Source organism: Culex pipiens, chromosome 2 (genome assembly GCF_016801865.2).
Source record: "Culex pipiens pallens isolate TS chromosome 2, TS_CPP_V2, whole genome shotgun sequence".
NCBI classification, from domain to species: Eukaryota; Metazoa; Arthropoda; class Insecta; order Diptera; family Culicidae; genus Culex; species Culex pipiens.
In genome coordinates, this window is record NC_068938.1 from 140,804,804 (window position 1) to 140,820,070 (window position 15,267).

At 37.4% G+C, this 15,267-nt stretch overlaps 2 protein-coding genes across 2 annotated transcripts; one reads left to right on the forward strand and one right to left on the reverse strand.

Moving 5' to 3' along the window:
- The first annotated feature begins 7,107 nt into the window (after positions 1 to 7,107).
- On the forward strand, positions 7,108 to 7,768 carry LOC120415260 (uncharacterized). Its single transcript, XM_039576728.2, has 2 exons — positions 7,108 to 7,284; positions 7,395 to 7,768. The coding sequence occupies exons 1-2, from the start codon at positions 7,225 to 7,227 to the stop codon at positions 7,752 to 7,754; spliced, it is 420 nt and encodes a 139-aa protein (XP_039432662.1). The 5' UTR covers positions 7,108 to 7,224; the 3' UTR covers positions 7,755 to 7,768.
- Positions 7,769 to 8,201: 433 nt separating this feature from the next.
- On the reverse strand, positions 8,202 to 9,323 carry LOC120415255 (general odorant-binding protein 56d-like). Its single transcript, XM_039576721.2, has 2 exons — positions 8,798 to 9,323; positions 8,202 to 8,735 (listed from the first exon to the last, which is right to left on the reverse strand). Exons 1-2 carry the CDS (start codon positions 8,849 to 8,851, stop codon positions 8,394 to 8,396), a joined length of 396 nt encoding a protein of 131 aa, XP_039432655.1. The 5' UTR covers positions 8,852 to 9,323; the 3' UTR covers positions 8,202 to 8,393.
- Positions 9,324 to 15,267: the final 5,944 nt, after the last annotated feature.

A 15,267-nucleotide genomic window follows, 5' to 3' on the forward strand; every position in this document is an offset into this window, starting at 1 on the left:
TAATACACGGTAAAAAAATTGGTGATTTTTTTATTTAACTTTTTATCACTAAAACTTGATTTACAAAAAAACACTATTTTTAATTTTTTTTTATTTTTTGATATGTTTTGGAGGACATAAAATGCCAACTTTTCAGAAATTTCCAGAATGGGCAAAAAATCATTGACCGAGTTATGATTTTTTGAATCAATACAGATTTTTTCAAAAAATCGAAATATTGGTCGCAAAAATTTTTCAACTTCATTTTTCGATGTAAAATCAAATTTGCAATCAAAAAGTACTTAAGTGAAATTTTGATAAAGTGCACCGTTTTCAAGTTAAATCCATTTTTAGGTGACTTTTTTGAAAAAAGGTCGCAGTTTTTTAATTTTTTTTTTGAATTAGTGCGCATGTTTCCCCACTTTTGAAAAAAATAATTGAAAAGCTGAGAAAATTCTCTATATTTTGCTTTTTTAAAATTTGTTGATACGACCCATAGTTACTGAGATATTGCCATGCAAAGGTTAAAAAAAACAGGAAAACTGATGTTTTCTAAGTCTCACCCAAATAACCCACCATTTTCTAATTTCGATATCTCAGCAACTATAGATCCGATTTACAATGTTAAAATATGAAACACTCGTGAAATTTTCCGATCTTTGCGAAAAAAAACTTTCAAAAATTTAAAATCAAGACTAACATTTCAAACGGACCAAACATTCAATATTACGCCTATTTGAAATGTTAGTCTTGATTTTAAATTTTTGAAAATATTTTTTTCGAAAAGATCGGAAAATTGCACGAATGTTTCATGTTTTAACATTGTAAATCGGACCTATAGTTGCTGAGATATCGACATTAGAAAATGTTGGGTTGTTTGGGTGAGACTTAGAAAACATCAATTTTCCTGTTTTTTAGCCTTTGCATAGCAATATCTCAGCAACTATGGGTCGCATCAACAAAGTTCAATAAAGCAAAATATAGAGAATTTTCTCAGCTTTTCAAAAATATTTTTTTCAAAGGTGGCCAAACATGGGCACTAATTTTAAAAAAATGAAAAACTGCGACTATTTTTAAAAAAGTCACATAAAAATGGATTTAACTTGAAAACGGTGCACTTTATCAAAATTTTACTAAAGTACTTTTTGATTGTAAATTCGATTTTACATCGAAAAATGAAGTTGAAAAATTTTTGCGACCTATATTTCTGATAAATTGGTAGATAACTCTATTACGTAATAAGACGTTACTCTTGATTTAGTATAATTTGCTTGCATAATAACTGCAATAATGGTACCTATTGTATTTCCGGTAGATAGTGTATATAAAGCGGCGTAACCATTGTAAAACCCTCTTTCCCTGCTGACTGCTGAATAAAGAAGATCTCCTATAAAAAGTATATATTTATTAGTGGCGACGAGGTAAATCGCGAGTGAACAACGCGAGGTAAGAAAAAAAAATGACCAAACCGGAAGAAGAAAAGAAGCCGGATCATGCGGGAAAACTCATCGGATCGCTAGAGAACTTCGTGCCGGGCTCCGACTTCGAGGACTACCTGGAGCGCGCGGAAAATTTCTTTGAGTTGAACCAGATCACGGACGACGGGTTCAAAAGGCAATTGATCGTGCACTTCATCGGTCTGCCGGCCCTACGGAAACTTCAGCAGCTTCTTTATCCAAAGACGCACAAGGACGTGACGTACGTAATCGTTACTGATAAACTGAAAGCCTACTTCTGCCCTAAAAGGAACCGCATCGCGCAATCGGTAGAATTTTTCAAGAGGAACCAGCAGGAGTTTGAAAAAGTGGCTGACTTCGCTGTTGAGCTGCAGGCGCTCTCAAAAAATTGCGTATTCGGAAACTACCTGGACAAGGCCCTGAGGGACAAGTTTGTGGCGGGAATTGTAAGCCCCAAGATCCAGGGGGAGCTAATGAACAGTACGGACGACATGACGTTCGAGCAGGCGGTGGACAAAGCTAAAGTTCTCGAGCAGATCGAGCTTGACGTGATAACTATGAAAAATAAGAACGGGAACCTAAACCGGGTGAACGCAGGCAGATGGTCGAGGAAGGACGGGAACCGATCAGCGAGCCGTGGAGGACACCGAAGCAACTCTGGAGGCCGGGGCACGTGGAAGCAAAAGAAAAATGGCTGGCAACGAGATGGTGGCAGTGTAATGAGCAATGGCGGCCGTAGAAATGGCTGGCAACGTGCCGGCGGAAGTGTAATGGGCAACGGCGGTCGCAGTAATGGCTGGCAACGTGCTGGAGGCAGCGTGATGGGCAATGGCGGCCAATCGTGGAAGAAAGGCCCTCGTTGCTTCAATTGTTCGGAGTTTGGGCACATAGCGAGGTACTGTCGGTACCCAAGAGAGAAGCTGAATGCCATGGCGAGTGGCACGGAGGACGAAGAATCGGGCAGCAGTTCGGACGAAAGCCGGGCGCATGGCGTCAACCACGTGGCGTCACCGGCGTTGTATCAGCAGCTATGACTAGACGGTAAGCGAATACATTTTGAGGTTGATTCTGGGGCTACATACACGATCATGTCAAAAGAAGACTACAAAGAACATTTGGCTCATTTAAAAGTGGAAAAATCGGAAGTGCAGTTAATAGTTATGACAGGGGATAGTTTGAGTCTAAAAGGGGTAGTTAATGTGATGGTTCAAAAACTGGACGATAAGAGACTTTTTCCGTTGAAATTAGTGATTGTGAGATCGAAGCGAAAGTTCACGCCATTACTGGGTCGTGATTGGATGGATGTATTATATCCAAAATGGAGGACTAAGCTAGTGAACGTAATTTCCGATCCAACAGAGCACGAATTGCAGAAAGAGAGAAACGTGCTGATGGGGAAGTTAAAAAATCGGTATGGAGAAATTTTGACTAAGAGTCTAGAAGAGCCGATCGAAGAGTTTGAGGCGGAAATTCACCTCCAAGAGGGGGCAAGACCAATTTTTTGCAGGGCTAACGAAGTTCCCTACGCCCTGAAAGAAAAAGTTAGCGACGAACTGGACAGGCTAGTTAGAGAAAACGTGATTAAACCAATAAAACACAGCGACTGGGCGTCTCCATTAGTAGTAGTTCCGAAAAGTGACGGTAGTGTGAGGTTATGTGTGGACTGTAAAAGAACCGTTAACAAAGAGATCAGCAATGAACACTATCCGCTTCCTAATATTAGTGACATTTTCGCGAATTTGAGTGGCTACAAGTATTTCACTAAAATTGACTTGTCGGGGGCATACATGCAAGTGCCAGTATCTAAAGAATCGCAGAAGTATCTGACTGTGAACACCCATAAGGGTCTTTTCACGTACACGAGGCTACCGTTTGGAATCTCCAACGCAGCATCCGCTTTTCAACAAATTATGGACGTAATCTTAGTCGATTTACCTGGAGTACAGTGCTATTTAGATGATATAATTATCGGTAGTGATACAATCGAGGGGATGCCGGAAAAAGTGTGCGCAGTATTTGATAGACTTAAACAGTACAAGGTTAAGGTTAATCTCGAAAAATGTGAATTTGTTGTTAGAAAAATCTCGTATCTAGGACACGAAATCTCCGAAAACGGATTAAGTCCTTCACAAGAAAAAATTAAGGCCATTCTTAAGGTGCCTCAGCCCAGAGACGTTAGCCAATTGAAATCTTTTCTTGGCATGGTTAATTATTACTCAAAATTTGTGCCTCGGTTGTCAACAAAATTAACTCCCCTATACGCCCTGATCAAAAAGAATTCGAGGTTCATTTGGTCCAAAGAGTGCGAGAAAGTATTTCAAGAAGCAAAAAGAATGCTCGTGATTAACAAAGTGCTCCATCTGTATGACCCAAAGTTGCCAATTGTGGTAATTTGCGACTCCAGCCAAGTTGGAGTAGGAGCTGTCCTCTGCCACGTGGTGAATGGCGTCGAAAAACCAGTGTTTTACGCGTCTAGTACCTTGTCTAAAGCTGAGAGAAACTACCCTAATCTACACCGTGAAGCTTTAGCGGTGGTTTTTGGCCTGACGAAATTTGCTAAATACATTTTCGGCAGGAAAATTGTGGTGGTCACAGACAACAAACCCTTGGTGGCCATTTTCGATCAAAAAAAAGGAATCCCTCCCTTGGCAGCCGCGAGGTTGCAAAAGTACGCGTATGCTATCGCTATTTTTGAGTTTGAGATTGTCTACCGAAAAGGGACGAAGATTCCCGAGGCAGATGCTTTGTCACGGTTACCAATTGAGGGGGTAACCGGGATCGATTCTGACGTTACCATATGTAGTGTCGAAGAAGAGGTTTCTTTAGATTTTAAGTTGATTGGGAGAGAGACTCAAAGAGACCCCATTTTGAAACGGTTGTTTAACTATGTTAAAAACGGTTGGGATGATCATGCAGTGGAGAAAGACTTAAAATTTTTCTTCGAGAAATTGAGTTCTTTATCGATAGCAGAAGAATGTCTGCTGTTCTGCGAAAGAGTGTTCATACCGAACTCTTGTCAGCAGCGTGTGCTAGAGTTACTGCATGGCTGTCATTTGGGCATTGTTCGAATGAAGCAAATGGCTCGAAGATACGTTTATTGGCGGGGTTTGGACGATGATATCGAGAACTTTGTGAGAACGTGCAAGGTCTGTTCTGTAACTGGAAGATCAGTATCGAAGAAGTTTTCAACATGGCCGTCAGTGGCTAGACCGTTTGAGAGGTTACACGTGGATTTCTTCCATATTTGTGGGAAAACTCTTTTGATCGTGGTTGACTCCTTTTCAAAGTGGATTGAGGTTAGAATAATGAGGACCACAGATGCTCAAGCTGTGATTGATGAGTTAGAATCGATATTTGTTGTTTTTGGTTATTGTGATGAGATCGTCTCAGACAATGGACCACCGTTTGGGAGTGGTATGATAAAGAAGTGGGCAGATTTTTTTAAGATAAAACTTACGAAAAGTCCAAGTTACTGCCCAGAGGCCAACGGATTGGCAGAGCGTGGTGTACAAACAGCAAAAACGTCTCTTCGCAAAATGATGAATGATCCTAAGTACATGCACAAAAGTTTGAAAGAGATGATAAACGTGTTTTTGATGAGCTATCGGAATAGCTACAGTCAGGCGCTTGGGTGCAATCCAAGTGACAAAATGTTTAATTTTAATCCAAAAATTGATCTCGATGTGAAATTCAAAAGTCCCAAGGAGGAAAAGAAAAAGGGGAAGAAAAAGGTTCGATTTGATAATAGGATCAGGTATTCTGATGGGCATACACAAAAGAAAGGAAATGAGTTCAAAATCGAAGATTTAGTTTGGTACAAAAACGAATTCAAAACTGAACGAAACTGGGTAGAAGCGAAAATTGTTGGTATTAACAGCCCAAGTACATACTATATTGATATAAATGGAGTAGTTAAGCTAGCGAGTAGAAATCAGTTAAAAGTTAGGCACTTGAAGAAAGATTATTACATTTTCCCTAAAGTACCAGTCGAAAGTGAGATGAGGAAAAAACGTCTGAGATCAGATGATTCTCCTATACTAAAAGAACAACAACATACTAAGCGTAGAAAAAGCAAGCGTAAGAAGAAGAAGCCAGATTTTTGGCACAACGCATATAATAGGCAGCACAGAGGAAATTATTGTTAAATTTAAAATAATTGTTATTATTTTGTTTACAGGAGAGAAATGATAAATTGGTAGATAACTCTATTTCGTAATAAGACGTTATTCTTGATTTAGTATAATTTGCTTGCATAATAACTGCAATAATGGTACCTATTGTATTTCCGGTAGATAGTGTATATAAAGCGGCGTAACCATTGTTAAACCCTCTTTCCCTGCTGACTGCTGAATAAAGAAGATCTCCTATAAAAAGTATATATTTATTAATTTCGATTTTTTGAAAAAATCTGTATTGATTCAAAAAATCATAACTCGGTCAAAGATTTTTTGCCCATTCTGGAAATTTCTGAAAAGTTGGCATTTTATGTCCTCCAAAACATTTCAAAAAATTAAAAATAGTGTTTTTTTGCAAATCAAGTTTTAGAGACAAAAAGTTAAATAAAAATCACCAAATTTTTTTTTACCGTGTATCATTTTTTTCAGTGTAATCCACATCCATACCTACATCTTTGCCGAAGACACCAAATCGATCAAAAAATTCCTTCAAAAGATACAGATTTTTGAATTTTTACATATCATTTTTTATGGACAGCTGCCAAATTTGTATGCAAAATAATATGGACAAACTAATGATGCAAAATGGCTTTTTTGGGCATACCGAAGGCACCAATAAAGTTTCAGCCGGATTAAAAAATACAAAAAAAAAATCGAATGACCGAAATCTCAGAGAATTGCTCCCGTAGACAATGCCTTTAGGAGTTCTTTGTCAAAATTTTTAGTACAAGATTATTTTTTTACAAAAAACTTTATTTAGAAAAATAATGACTCATCTGCAAAATTTAGGTTGATACAAAATCCAAAAAATCATATTAATAATAGCTGAAATAAAATCATTCATCACGCACTATAGCTAAAAATCTAGTTGAAACATGTTAAAAAAAGAAAAAAAAACTAAGGGGGTAACATTTTTTCAAAATCAAGGTTTTAAGGATTTTCGATATTTTATCCCCGCAGTTTTGAGTGCCATATATTGGACTTAAAATTTCCAAATCAATTTAGAACAACATGGCTTATTTATGATCCTTGTAACTGTACTCAATAGCAATTAGGAAAACAAACCAAAAGGTATTGCAATTATAATAAATCAATTACCCAAAATCGATGCGCTAAATTTTATTGAAAATGTGTTAAAAGAAGAGCAATAACGCTAGTCTTAATTATGAAGTGAGTATGTGACTATGAGTGTGCTTATACATCAAGTTGCTTACACACTGTTCACGAATTGTTACACGTTTAAGGTAGATATAACTGACCAATCCTGTTATCTTGGTCTCTAGGTTAAGGTCTAGTAGGGTAGCTGTTTTAATTGTGGTACTTTTGGTATTTCCATAATACCATACAAACATTCCAAAAACTGAAAAACCTGTTGAACAACTTGGGACACTAACAGAGCATGCTACCCTTTGTGAACAAATGTTTACAAACTTTCAGTCTCCTCCCAACAAAAACAAAAACTTTACTACCTCAACACTGAGTTCAGACTCAACTCATATATAAAATCGCTTGCCAGTGCAAAGAACTTTAGCACTTGTAATTAAATTACTTTCTCCGCTTCAACTAAAATAAAAACTTCTGCACGTGTTCAGCACTCTACAAAACCGTGCGCAATGAAATCCGTCAAAGTTTCCATCCCCTGGCTGCTGCTGATTGCTATCGTTGCAGTTACTGTAAGTTTTGTGCAAATCGGAAGTTAATTGGCCCGGCTAGCTTGCGTTATTAATGCGCGCGTATAATTACTCACTTTCATTTGTGTGTCTTTCTCTCCCACACACAATAGGCCCTGCCCCCGGCCAAGAAGGCCGAAGTCCGGCGGAACATTCGCCAGTGCTCGGCCGAGGCGGACGTTCTGACGCGGGATTCCATCAAAGTGTTGAAGGGCGACTTCAAGAACAACGGCGAAAACATGAAGCAGTTCGTGGTGTGTATGTTCCGCAAGATCGAGTTCCTCGGCGACGACGACGAGTTCGACGACGACATCATCCGGGAAAAGCTCAGCGAGAACATCGACGAGGACGAAGTGAGCACACTGATGGACAAGTGTGCCATCACGAAGGACAAGCTGACCGATACGTGCTGGGAGCGGTTCAAGTGTTTCTTCAAGAACCACAAGGTGCCGTCGGATATGATGGACTTTTGAGGATCGAGAGCGGAGTGTGTGAAAAAGGGTTGAAAGTGTTCGTATGGTGATACTCTGTGGGATACAATAAATTGTCGAAATGTTGCAAACATAATATCATAATTTATTAATTTATTCAAGTCTCTCTTTTGACGGTGAAAAAGTGTGAGATATTTCAGGCACTGATCTGTCGGAATTCCACTTTTTCAGATCTTAATTGGATGCAAATGAGTACCATTATTTTCTGTTGTTAAGTTTTTCTAGCTTCTCAGTATGAATGTACTGACGTCGATTGTAGTTATTTTTTGTTTTTTTTTTCCTTCGAGCCCTGAATGAAGTGAAGTCCATTCATGAAAGCTTCCATCTTTCCTAATTATAGCGTTAATAGTGTGAATGTATCTTCCTTTATTTCAAAAGTCACGCAAGAACTGTGGCCACGATATTCCCGAAATACGTTTTTACACCAACATGACATCACAATCATGAAGTACCAAAATAGGTAAAGCTTAATTATAACTCACGTAGATGGTCGGTGATCTAAAAAAAAGCAACCCAAAACTGTTTCACTATTTCAACCCTTTTTATTTTCGCTTGAATGAATCTATTTCCGACAGAGGAGACACGCACCGCCCACTTTTGGCACACACACACTGACGTCATCTACAGACTTTCCCGGTTCCGGTAGAAGCACTCGTACATCTGGAAGGCCGTATCGCACGCCTCCCGGCCCTCAACCTGGCACCGGTCGATCAGCGCCTCAACCTTCACCTTGTCATAATCGTTGGACAGGGCGGCCACGATGTTTTCCGTCTCGACGTTTCCGCGGGCGTCCATGAAGCCTTCCTTCTCGAAGAAGCAACGCACGAAACACTTGGACGCCTCGTCCTTGGCGGAAAAGTCACCGATCTTGAGCAGGGCCACCGACACCGGGTTGGCCGCCGTCTCCCGGAGGCATTCCAGCGCGAAGAGGTCCCCTTGCTGGCGCTGCTGGAGCGTGAAGGCCTGGAATTTTTTAAAGGAATCGAGCATTAGTGGTAATCCCAAACTGAATCCACAACATTTACCTCAATTTGGCTCAAAATGGCAGCGATGCAAAACGCAACAAAATATTGATTCATTTTCGTAACTTTCACTAAACAACTTCACCAAACAATTCAATCGATGAACAACAAACTGTTAACTGATGAACCGTTCACCGAGCCCAAGTGCTTTTATATTGTAAGCCGCAAGTTGCATCTCTGCGTTTGAAGCTGCTGCGAACATATCTATGCTAATATCGACCTTCGCCAAGGTTAGAACTTTAAATATCATCGTGCACGCACTTGCTTAAAACTGCTAAAGTATTGCACTTCCGGGCAGGGGCAGTTTCGACGGGAGTGAACATGATCAATGAGGTTAAAAAATTAAAGAAACATTGCCATGATGAGAAACTTAATTATTTAGAGAGAAAGTGATTGCATTCTAAGTCACGCAAAGTGTATCGATTGTTCAAAAACACCTAAAATGAACACAAGGTTTTAGAGTAGTTTTTGAGAACATAAAGGTAACAAATTCGGTATGTCTGATATATTGGCACCGTGAAAAAAGGGCTTTTGCGGGGTTTACTGAAATGTTCCGTCCGGGGGGGCTAGAGCAACTTTTTTCGGGACAATAGCGATAATCTATCGTAATCGTTATTCCGATAATTCTATCGGCGATATTTTTATCGACGATTACGGACGATAACTTATTTTTAATATATTTCTAAAATTGACTAGAACCGACCAAATTATGTCGAATTTTCTTCTTAATAATTTTTTTTTTTAGAATAAGGTTAAGTTCTTTGCAAATATTTTTTGAAGTTCATGTCCCTCGACTCTGCCAAAGTCGAAAGGGGAGAGGGGGCAAAAAAATAAGAAAAAACAGAAAAATTTAAATTACGAGTCATGGTTTTTACAATTTAATGAAATAAGTGTTCTAAAACGCATTATACACCTGTCTAGTTGTTTTGCCATCATTATTTTTCAAAATTTCTAAGTATTGACGAAAATTTTACTTTTTGCGAAAAAAAAATATTGCGGTGCTGTACATTGAAGTTTCATAAAAAATCAAAACATGTTTAAACAAGCCCGAACATGCTAAATTTGATTATCAATGCAGAAAAATACGTTTTTTATTGTGTTCAGTTGATTAGACTTCTATTTTCATGGAAATTTTGAAGTTTTTGGATTTTTTTGCCCCCTTATTTTTCAAACCAAGTTTGAAGGGGGGCGACATAAACTTTGAAAATATTTGCAACGGCCTAAGTTTAAAAGTATTACTATAAATACCAAAAAAATCACAAAATGTAGTATTTTATTTCAAAATGCCAAAAAACTATAATCCATAATGGGTTAGGGACCATCCATAAACCACGTGGACACTTTTTTGGGAATCTGTTACCCCCCCCCCCCCCTTCGTGGACAATTGTCCATACAAAAAAAATCTTATTTGTATGGGTCGTGGACAATCGCCATACCCCCCCCCCCCCCCTAAAGTGTCCACGTGGTTTATGGATGGTCCCTTAACAGTTAAAACAATTCGAAATTTCACATTTATTTTAACTGTTTTTGAGTTTTTTTTTTTATTTTAATTAAATACTCAAATTTTCACAAAATACCGTATTTTCTCGAAAATACTAATTTTTTTATAATTCGCAATATGGGTATCAAACGATTCAAAATTGGCATGTTTTTTAACTGTTTTTGAGATTTTTTATTAAATACTTAAATTTCACAAAATATAGTATTTTCTCGAAAATACGTAAAAAAATATGATTCGCAATACGATTATCAATCAATTCGACATTTTGCATGTATTTCAAATGTTTTGGAGTTTTTTGAATAAAAAAGCAAGTAAAATTTCGCTTCATTTGAGTACTTAAAAATCCAGTTTTTTTTTTGCAAAAAACTGAGAATTTCATTCAAAAAATTTAAAACAGCAAATGCATGCAAAATTTTGATACGTTTGATAACCATTTTGCGAATTATAAAATTTGAGTATTTTCAAAAAATACGGTATTTGCGAGAATTTTAGTATGGGTATCAAACCATTCGAAATTTTGCGTGCATTTCCCCTGTTTTTTGAATCTTACTTTATTATCAAAAAATATATTTTTTGCAATTCCGTCGTGAAACTACTTACTTTTCCTGACATTCTTGAACGACGAAATAGCCTACTTTTCTATACCAAAAATAACAGAGTCGAATAGCAACACTTTTCAAAATAAATGCTGAAAAGTTCTACTTTTCAGCACTCAAATGGGTGCTGAAAAGTTGAACTTTTCAGCACTTGTTTCGAAAAGTAACACTTTTCAACATTTTTTTTTTATTTAAACGATTTATTGACAAAATACATGAAAATTTGACATAAAATTTCACTCAGTGTGTGTTTTTTGGAATTGCAAAAAATGTTGTATGGAACTCGTTGCGAAACTTGATTTTTTCAGCACTCTTCGTATTTATCCAACTCGGTGAACCTCGTTGGATAAATGTACGACTCGTGCTGAAAAAATCCTCTTTTTGCAACTTGTTGCATAAACTACTATTATTTGTTTTTCGTCAATATGTTTGACTGCCCTTATTTCGGGTAGAAAATGCACTCTTAAGTTTTTGGTTGACCCAGACACTAAGTGATCGCAAATTAACGTCCTTTTGGTCTAGAAGCCCTTATTGTTTTTAGAAAATGCACTTTTTTGTCAGGTCTTGGTTAAGAAAAGATAGATAAATAATTCAAAAATATCGTAATGCCATTTGAGGTTATGTAAATTCAGACCATTTTTTAAACTGCTTGTAATTTTAGATAGGTAAGTCACATTTTGAAAATTTTTAATCCACAAGAAAGGTCATTTCAGAACCTTCTCCACAATTTCGAGTAGAAAATGCACATTTAAGTTTGTGGTTGACCCAGACATTAAGTGATGCCAAATTAATATCTTTTGTCCATAATCATTTTATGATAAATTGTGTCAAATCTGGGTTGAGAAAATAATTCAAAAATACGTGATGCCAAACTTCAACATCCACTGGAAACAAATGTTAGCCGCATTTTCAACAAACCAAACTTGAGTCAACAAAACACCTTTCCAAGATTTATTTGTTTTGGGCTTTCCTTCCTAGCTTTTGTTGTTCTTTTAGCTTGTTTTCTTCAATTCAAACAAACCCATCAACAATTCAGTGCTGCTGTCATTATGCTGCGGCCGCAGTAAAGCTAGGGAAAAACTTTTTTGGCACTAAATAACCCGCATTGTGACACACTCACACATGGCCTGCAAGTGTACAAAAAAAAACTTTAAAAGACATTTGTAGTGCAACTCCATCCACCTAGCAGACCCAAGTGGCTCGTTGTCCTAGTCAAGTTGTTAAGGTGCATAAACGGCGCTTAGAATGGTTTGGGGTAAATGTTATCACTGGCAGAAAATGAGTATGGGGAAAAAAGAAGCTTTGGAAGTGTTTCATGAATAGCTGTTATTTGCCTCAAAAGTACGGAGCCTTTCTTTGATGCACACACATACACAGAGGGAGCCACGTGAGCGAATCACCTTCGTGAAGTTCTTTGCGCTTTGCAACTCTTGTCGTATAGATGAAAGAAGCCAGCTTATGCAGAACACACTTCTGTAGAGAGTGAGAGAGTTGCGCCGCCGCATACACGTCCTTTTCTGCATGATGAATGCTTGTTTTGATGCAAGTGTGTGTGTTTGTGTGTGTGCGAATGTTTGTTGATAGCTTTCTGTTGACTTACGCCAAACGAACTGCAGCGTGCCAACTTTGGCCACTTGTCTCTGCTGAACAGTTCTCTAGAATAAATGTTACAACGGAATTCGAATTATAAAATGAGGACGATTCTTTGAAATAAGATATAAGAAGAAAAAAACAATAAGAAGTCTAATTACTGTAACTTGTAAACAGTTACCAAAAAATCTATTTGATTTTTGAAATCCCAGAGACCCGATCATCTCCGGGAAATCCAGAAAAGGTTGAAAGTTGTACCGACTAAGCTCAAACCCTCGTTGAAGTTGCGTGACATGTGACTGCAGCAGTTCCTCAAGTTTTGATGATGAATTTCTGACACATCCTGCTGCTCCTTGGAGAGCGCAAGGATAACACCGGATGATTACGTTGTCGTCGGGGTTGGGAAAGTTTCCGCAACGCGCCAGGCGAAGTTTTGACTAATCCGGAGGAGATGTACACGCGCAGATAATAAACTCCAGGTCTAGCCAGTGTCTGCAGCCGAATTGGCCGCAGCAACTCCCCCTTCTCCTCCTGTACCTGGTAACGGTGAAAATTTAATTAGGCCAAAATGGTGGTATACCGTCTCGGAAAACACACAAAAGCACTCGCACAGACTTGAGGGAAATGGGAAGGAACCTCAACCTTTGAGTGACAGACGAGTTTCCTTCCTTCTTTGCATGGTTAATGAGTGAAAGGGTCGCGTGTAGAAGTTCTTCCTGTGATGAACACGGTAAATCATGGCTTACAATGTTTGCTAATGTTTTCAAAGAAAAGAAAAAGTTTTGAGAAGGGAGATCAGGTAAGCTAAGCTTTGATGATAAATATGACAAGTTTTCCTTTTGAAGAAGTAAGAAGTAAGAAGTAAGAAGTAAGAAGTAAGAAGTAAGAAGTAAGAAGTAAGAAGTAAGAAGTAAGAAGTAAGAAGTAAGAAGTAAGAAGTAAGAAGTAAGAAGTAAGAAGTAAGAAGTAAGAAGTAAGAAGTAAGAAGTAAGAAGTAAGAAGTAAGAAGTAAGAAGTAAGAAGTAAGAAGTAAGAAGTAAGAAGTAAGAAGTAAGAAGTAAGAAGTAAGAAGTAAGAAGTAAGAAGTAAGAAGTAAGAAGTAAGAAGTAAGAAGTAAGAAGTAAGAAGTAAGAAGTAAGAAGTAAGAAGTAAGAAGTAAGAAGTAAGAAGTAAGAAGTAAGAAGTAAGAAGTAAGAAGTAAGAAGTAAGAAGTAAGAAGTAAGAAGTAAGAAGTAAGAAGTGAGAAGTAAGAAGTAAGAAGTAAGAAGTAAGAAGTAAGAAGTAAGAAGTAAGAAGTAAGAAGTAAGAAGTAAGAAGTAAGAAGTAAGAAGTAAGAAGTAAGAAGTAAGAAGTAAGAAGTAAGAAGTGAGAAGTAAGAAGTAAGAAGTAAGAAGTAAGAAGTAAGAAGTAAGAAGTAAGAAGTAAGAAGTAAGAAGTAAGAAGTAAGAAGTAAGAAGTAAGAAGTAAGAAGTAAGAAGTAAGAAGTAAGAAGTAAGAAGTAAGAAGTAAGAAGTAAGAAGTAAGAAGTAAGAAGTAAGAAGTAAGAAGTAAGAAGTAAGAAGTAAGAAGTAAGAAGTAAGAAGTAAGAAGTAAGAAGTAAGAAGTAAGAAGTAAGAAGTAAGAAGTAAGAAGTAAGAAGTAAGAAGTAAGAAGTAAGAAGTAAGAAGTAAGAAGTAAGAAGTAAGAAGTAAGAAGTAAGAAGTAAGAAGTAAGAAGTAAGAAGTAAGAAGTAAGAAGTAAGAAGTAAGAAGTAAGAAGTAAGAAGTAAGAAGTAAGAAGTAAGAAGTAAGAAGTAAGAAGTAAGAAGTAAGAAGTAAGAAGTAAGAAGTAAGAAGTAAGAAGTAAGAAGTAAGAAGTAAGAAGTAAGAAGTAAGAAGTAAGAAGTAAGAAGTAAGAAGTAAGAAGTAAGAAGTAAGAAGTAAGAAGTAAGAAGTAAGAAGTAAGAAGTAAGAAGTAAGAAGTGAGAAGTAAGAAGTAAGAAGTAAGAAGTAAGAAGTAAGAAGTAAGAAGTAAGAAGTAAGAAGTAAGAAGTAAGAAGTAAGAAGTAAGAAGTAAGAAGTAAGAAGTAAGAAGTAAGAAGTAAGAAGTGAGAAGTAAGAAGTAAGAAGTAAGAAGTGAGAAGTAAGAAGTAAGAAGTAAGAAGTAAGAAGTAAGAAGTAAGAAGTAAGAAGTAAGAAGTAAGAAGTAAGAAGTAAGAAGTAAGAAGTAAGAAGTAAGAAGTAAGAAGTAAGAAGTAAGAAGTAAGAAGTAAGAAGTAAGAAGTAAGAAGTAAGAAGTCAAAAAAATATTTGAACTTTACAAATTCAAGTGTAAACATCAAAACAAGCATGGCAAATGAAGGGCAAACGACTCCACGCCAAAGCAAACAACGAACCTATGTCAATCGTAAGATTTTTGCCATTCGTTAGAACTTTCATTTCCAAACTGCCACTCAAAAATGTCATCGCCCAAAATTGTTGCCCTCTCGTGTCAGCGTCGTATGTTTGCATTAAATTTTCATGTCATTCCCATATGGCAAACCCTAAACAAATATATAATGCTGTTAATAATTTGTTGACACACTTAAAATTATACGCTCTCACACACTCACAGGCACGTGTGGTTGTGAGTGTGAGTGGAGCAGCTCACCCCGGACACGCCATCTTCTAAGCTTTCCCCACCATAAATAATGTATCTATTTTACTCTCGCTCTAGCAATCCTTTCCGCCTTGGGGTGTGAAATGTGGGCTCCACCAGAATTTTAAACCGAACGCAATTTGGATGGGGGTCGTGACGGGGACTCTTCC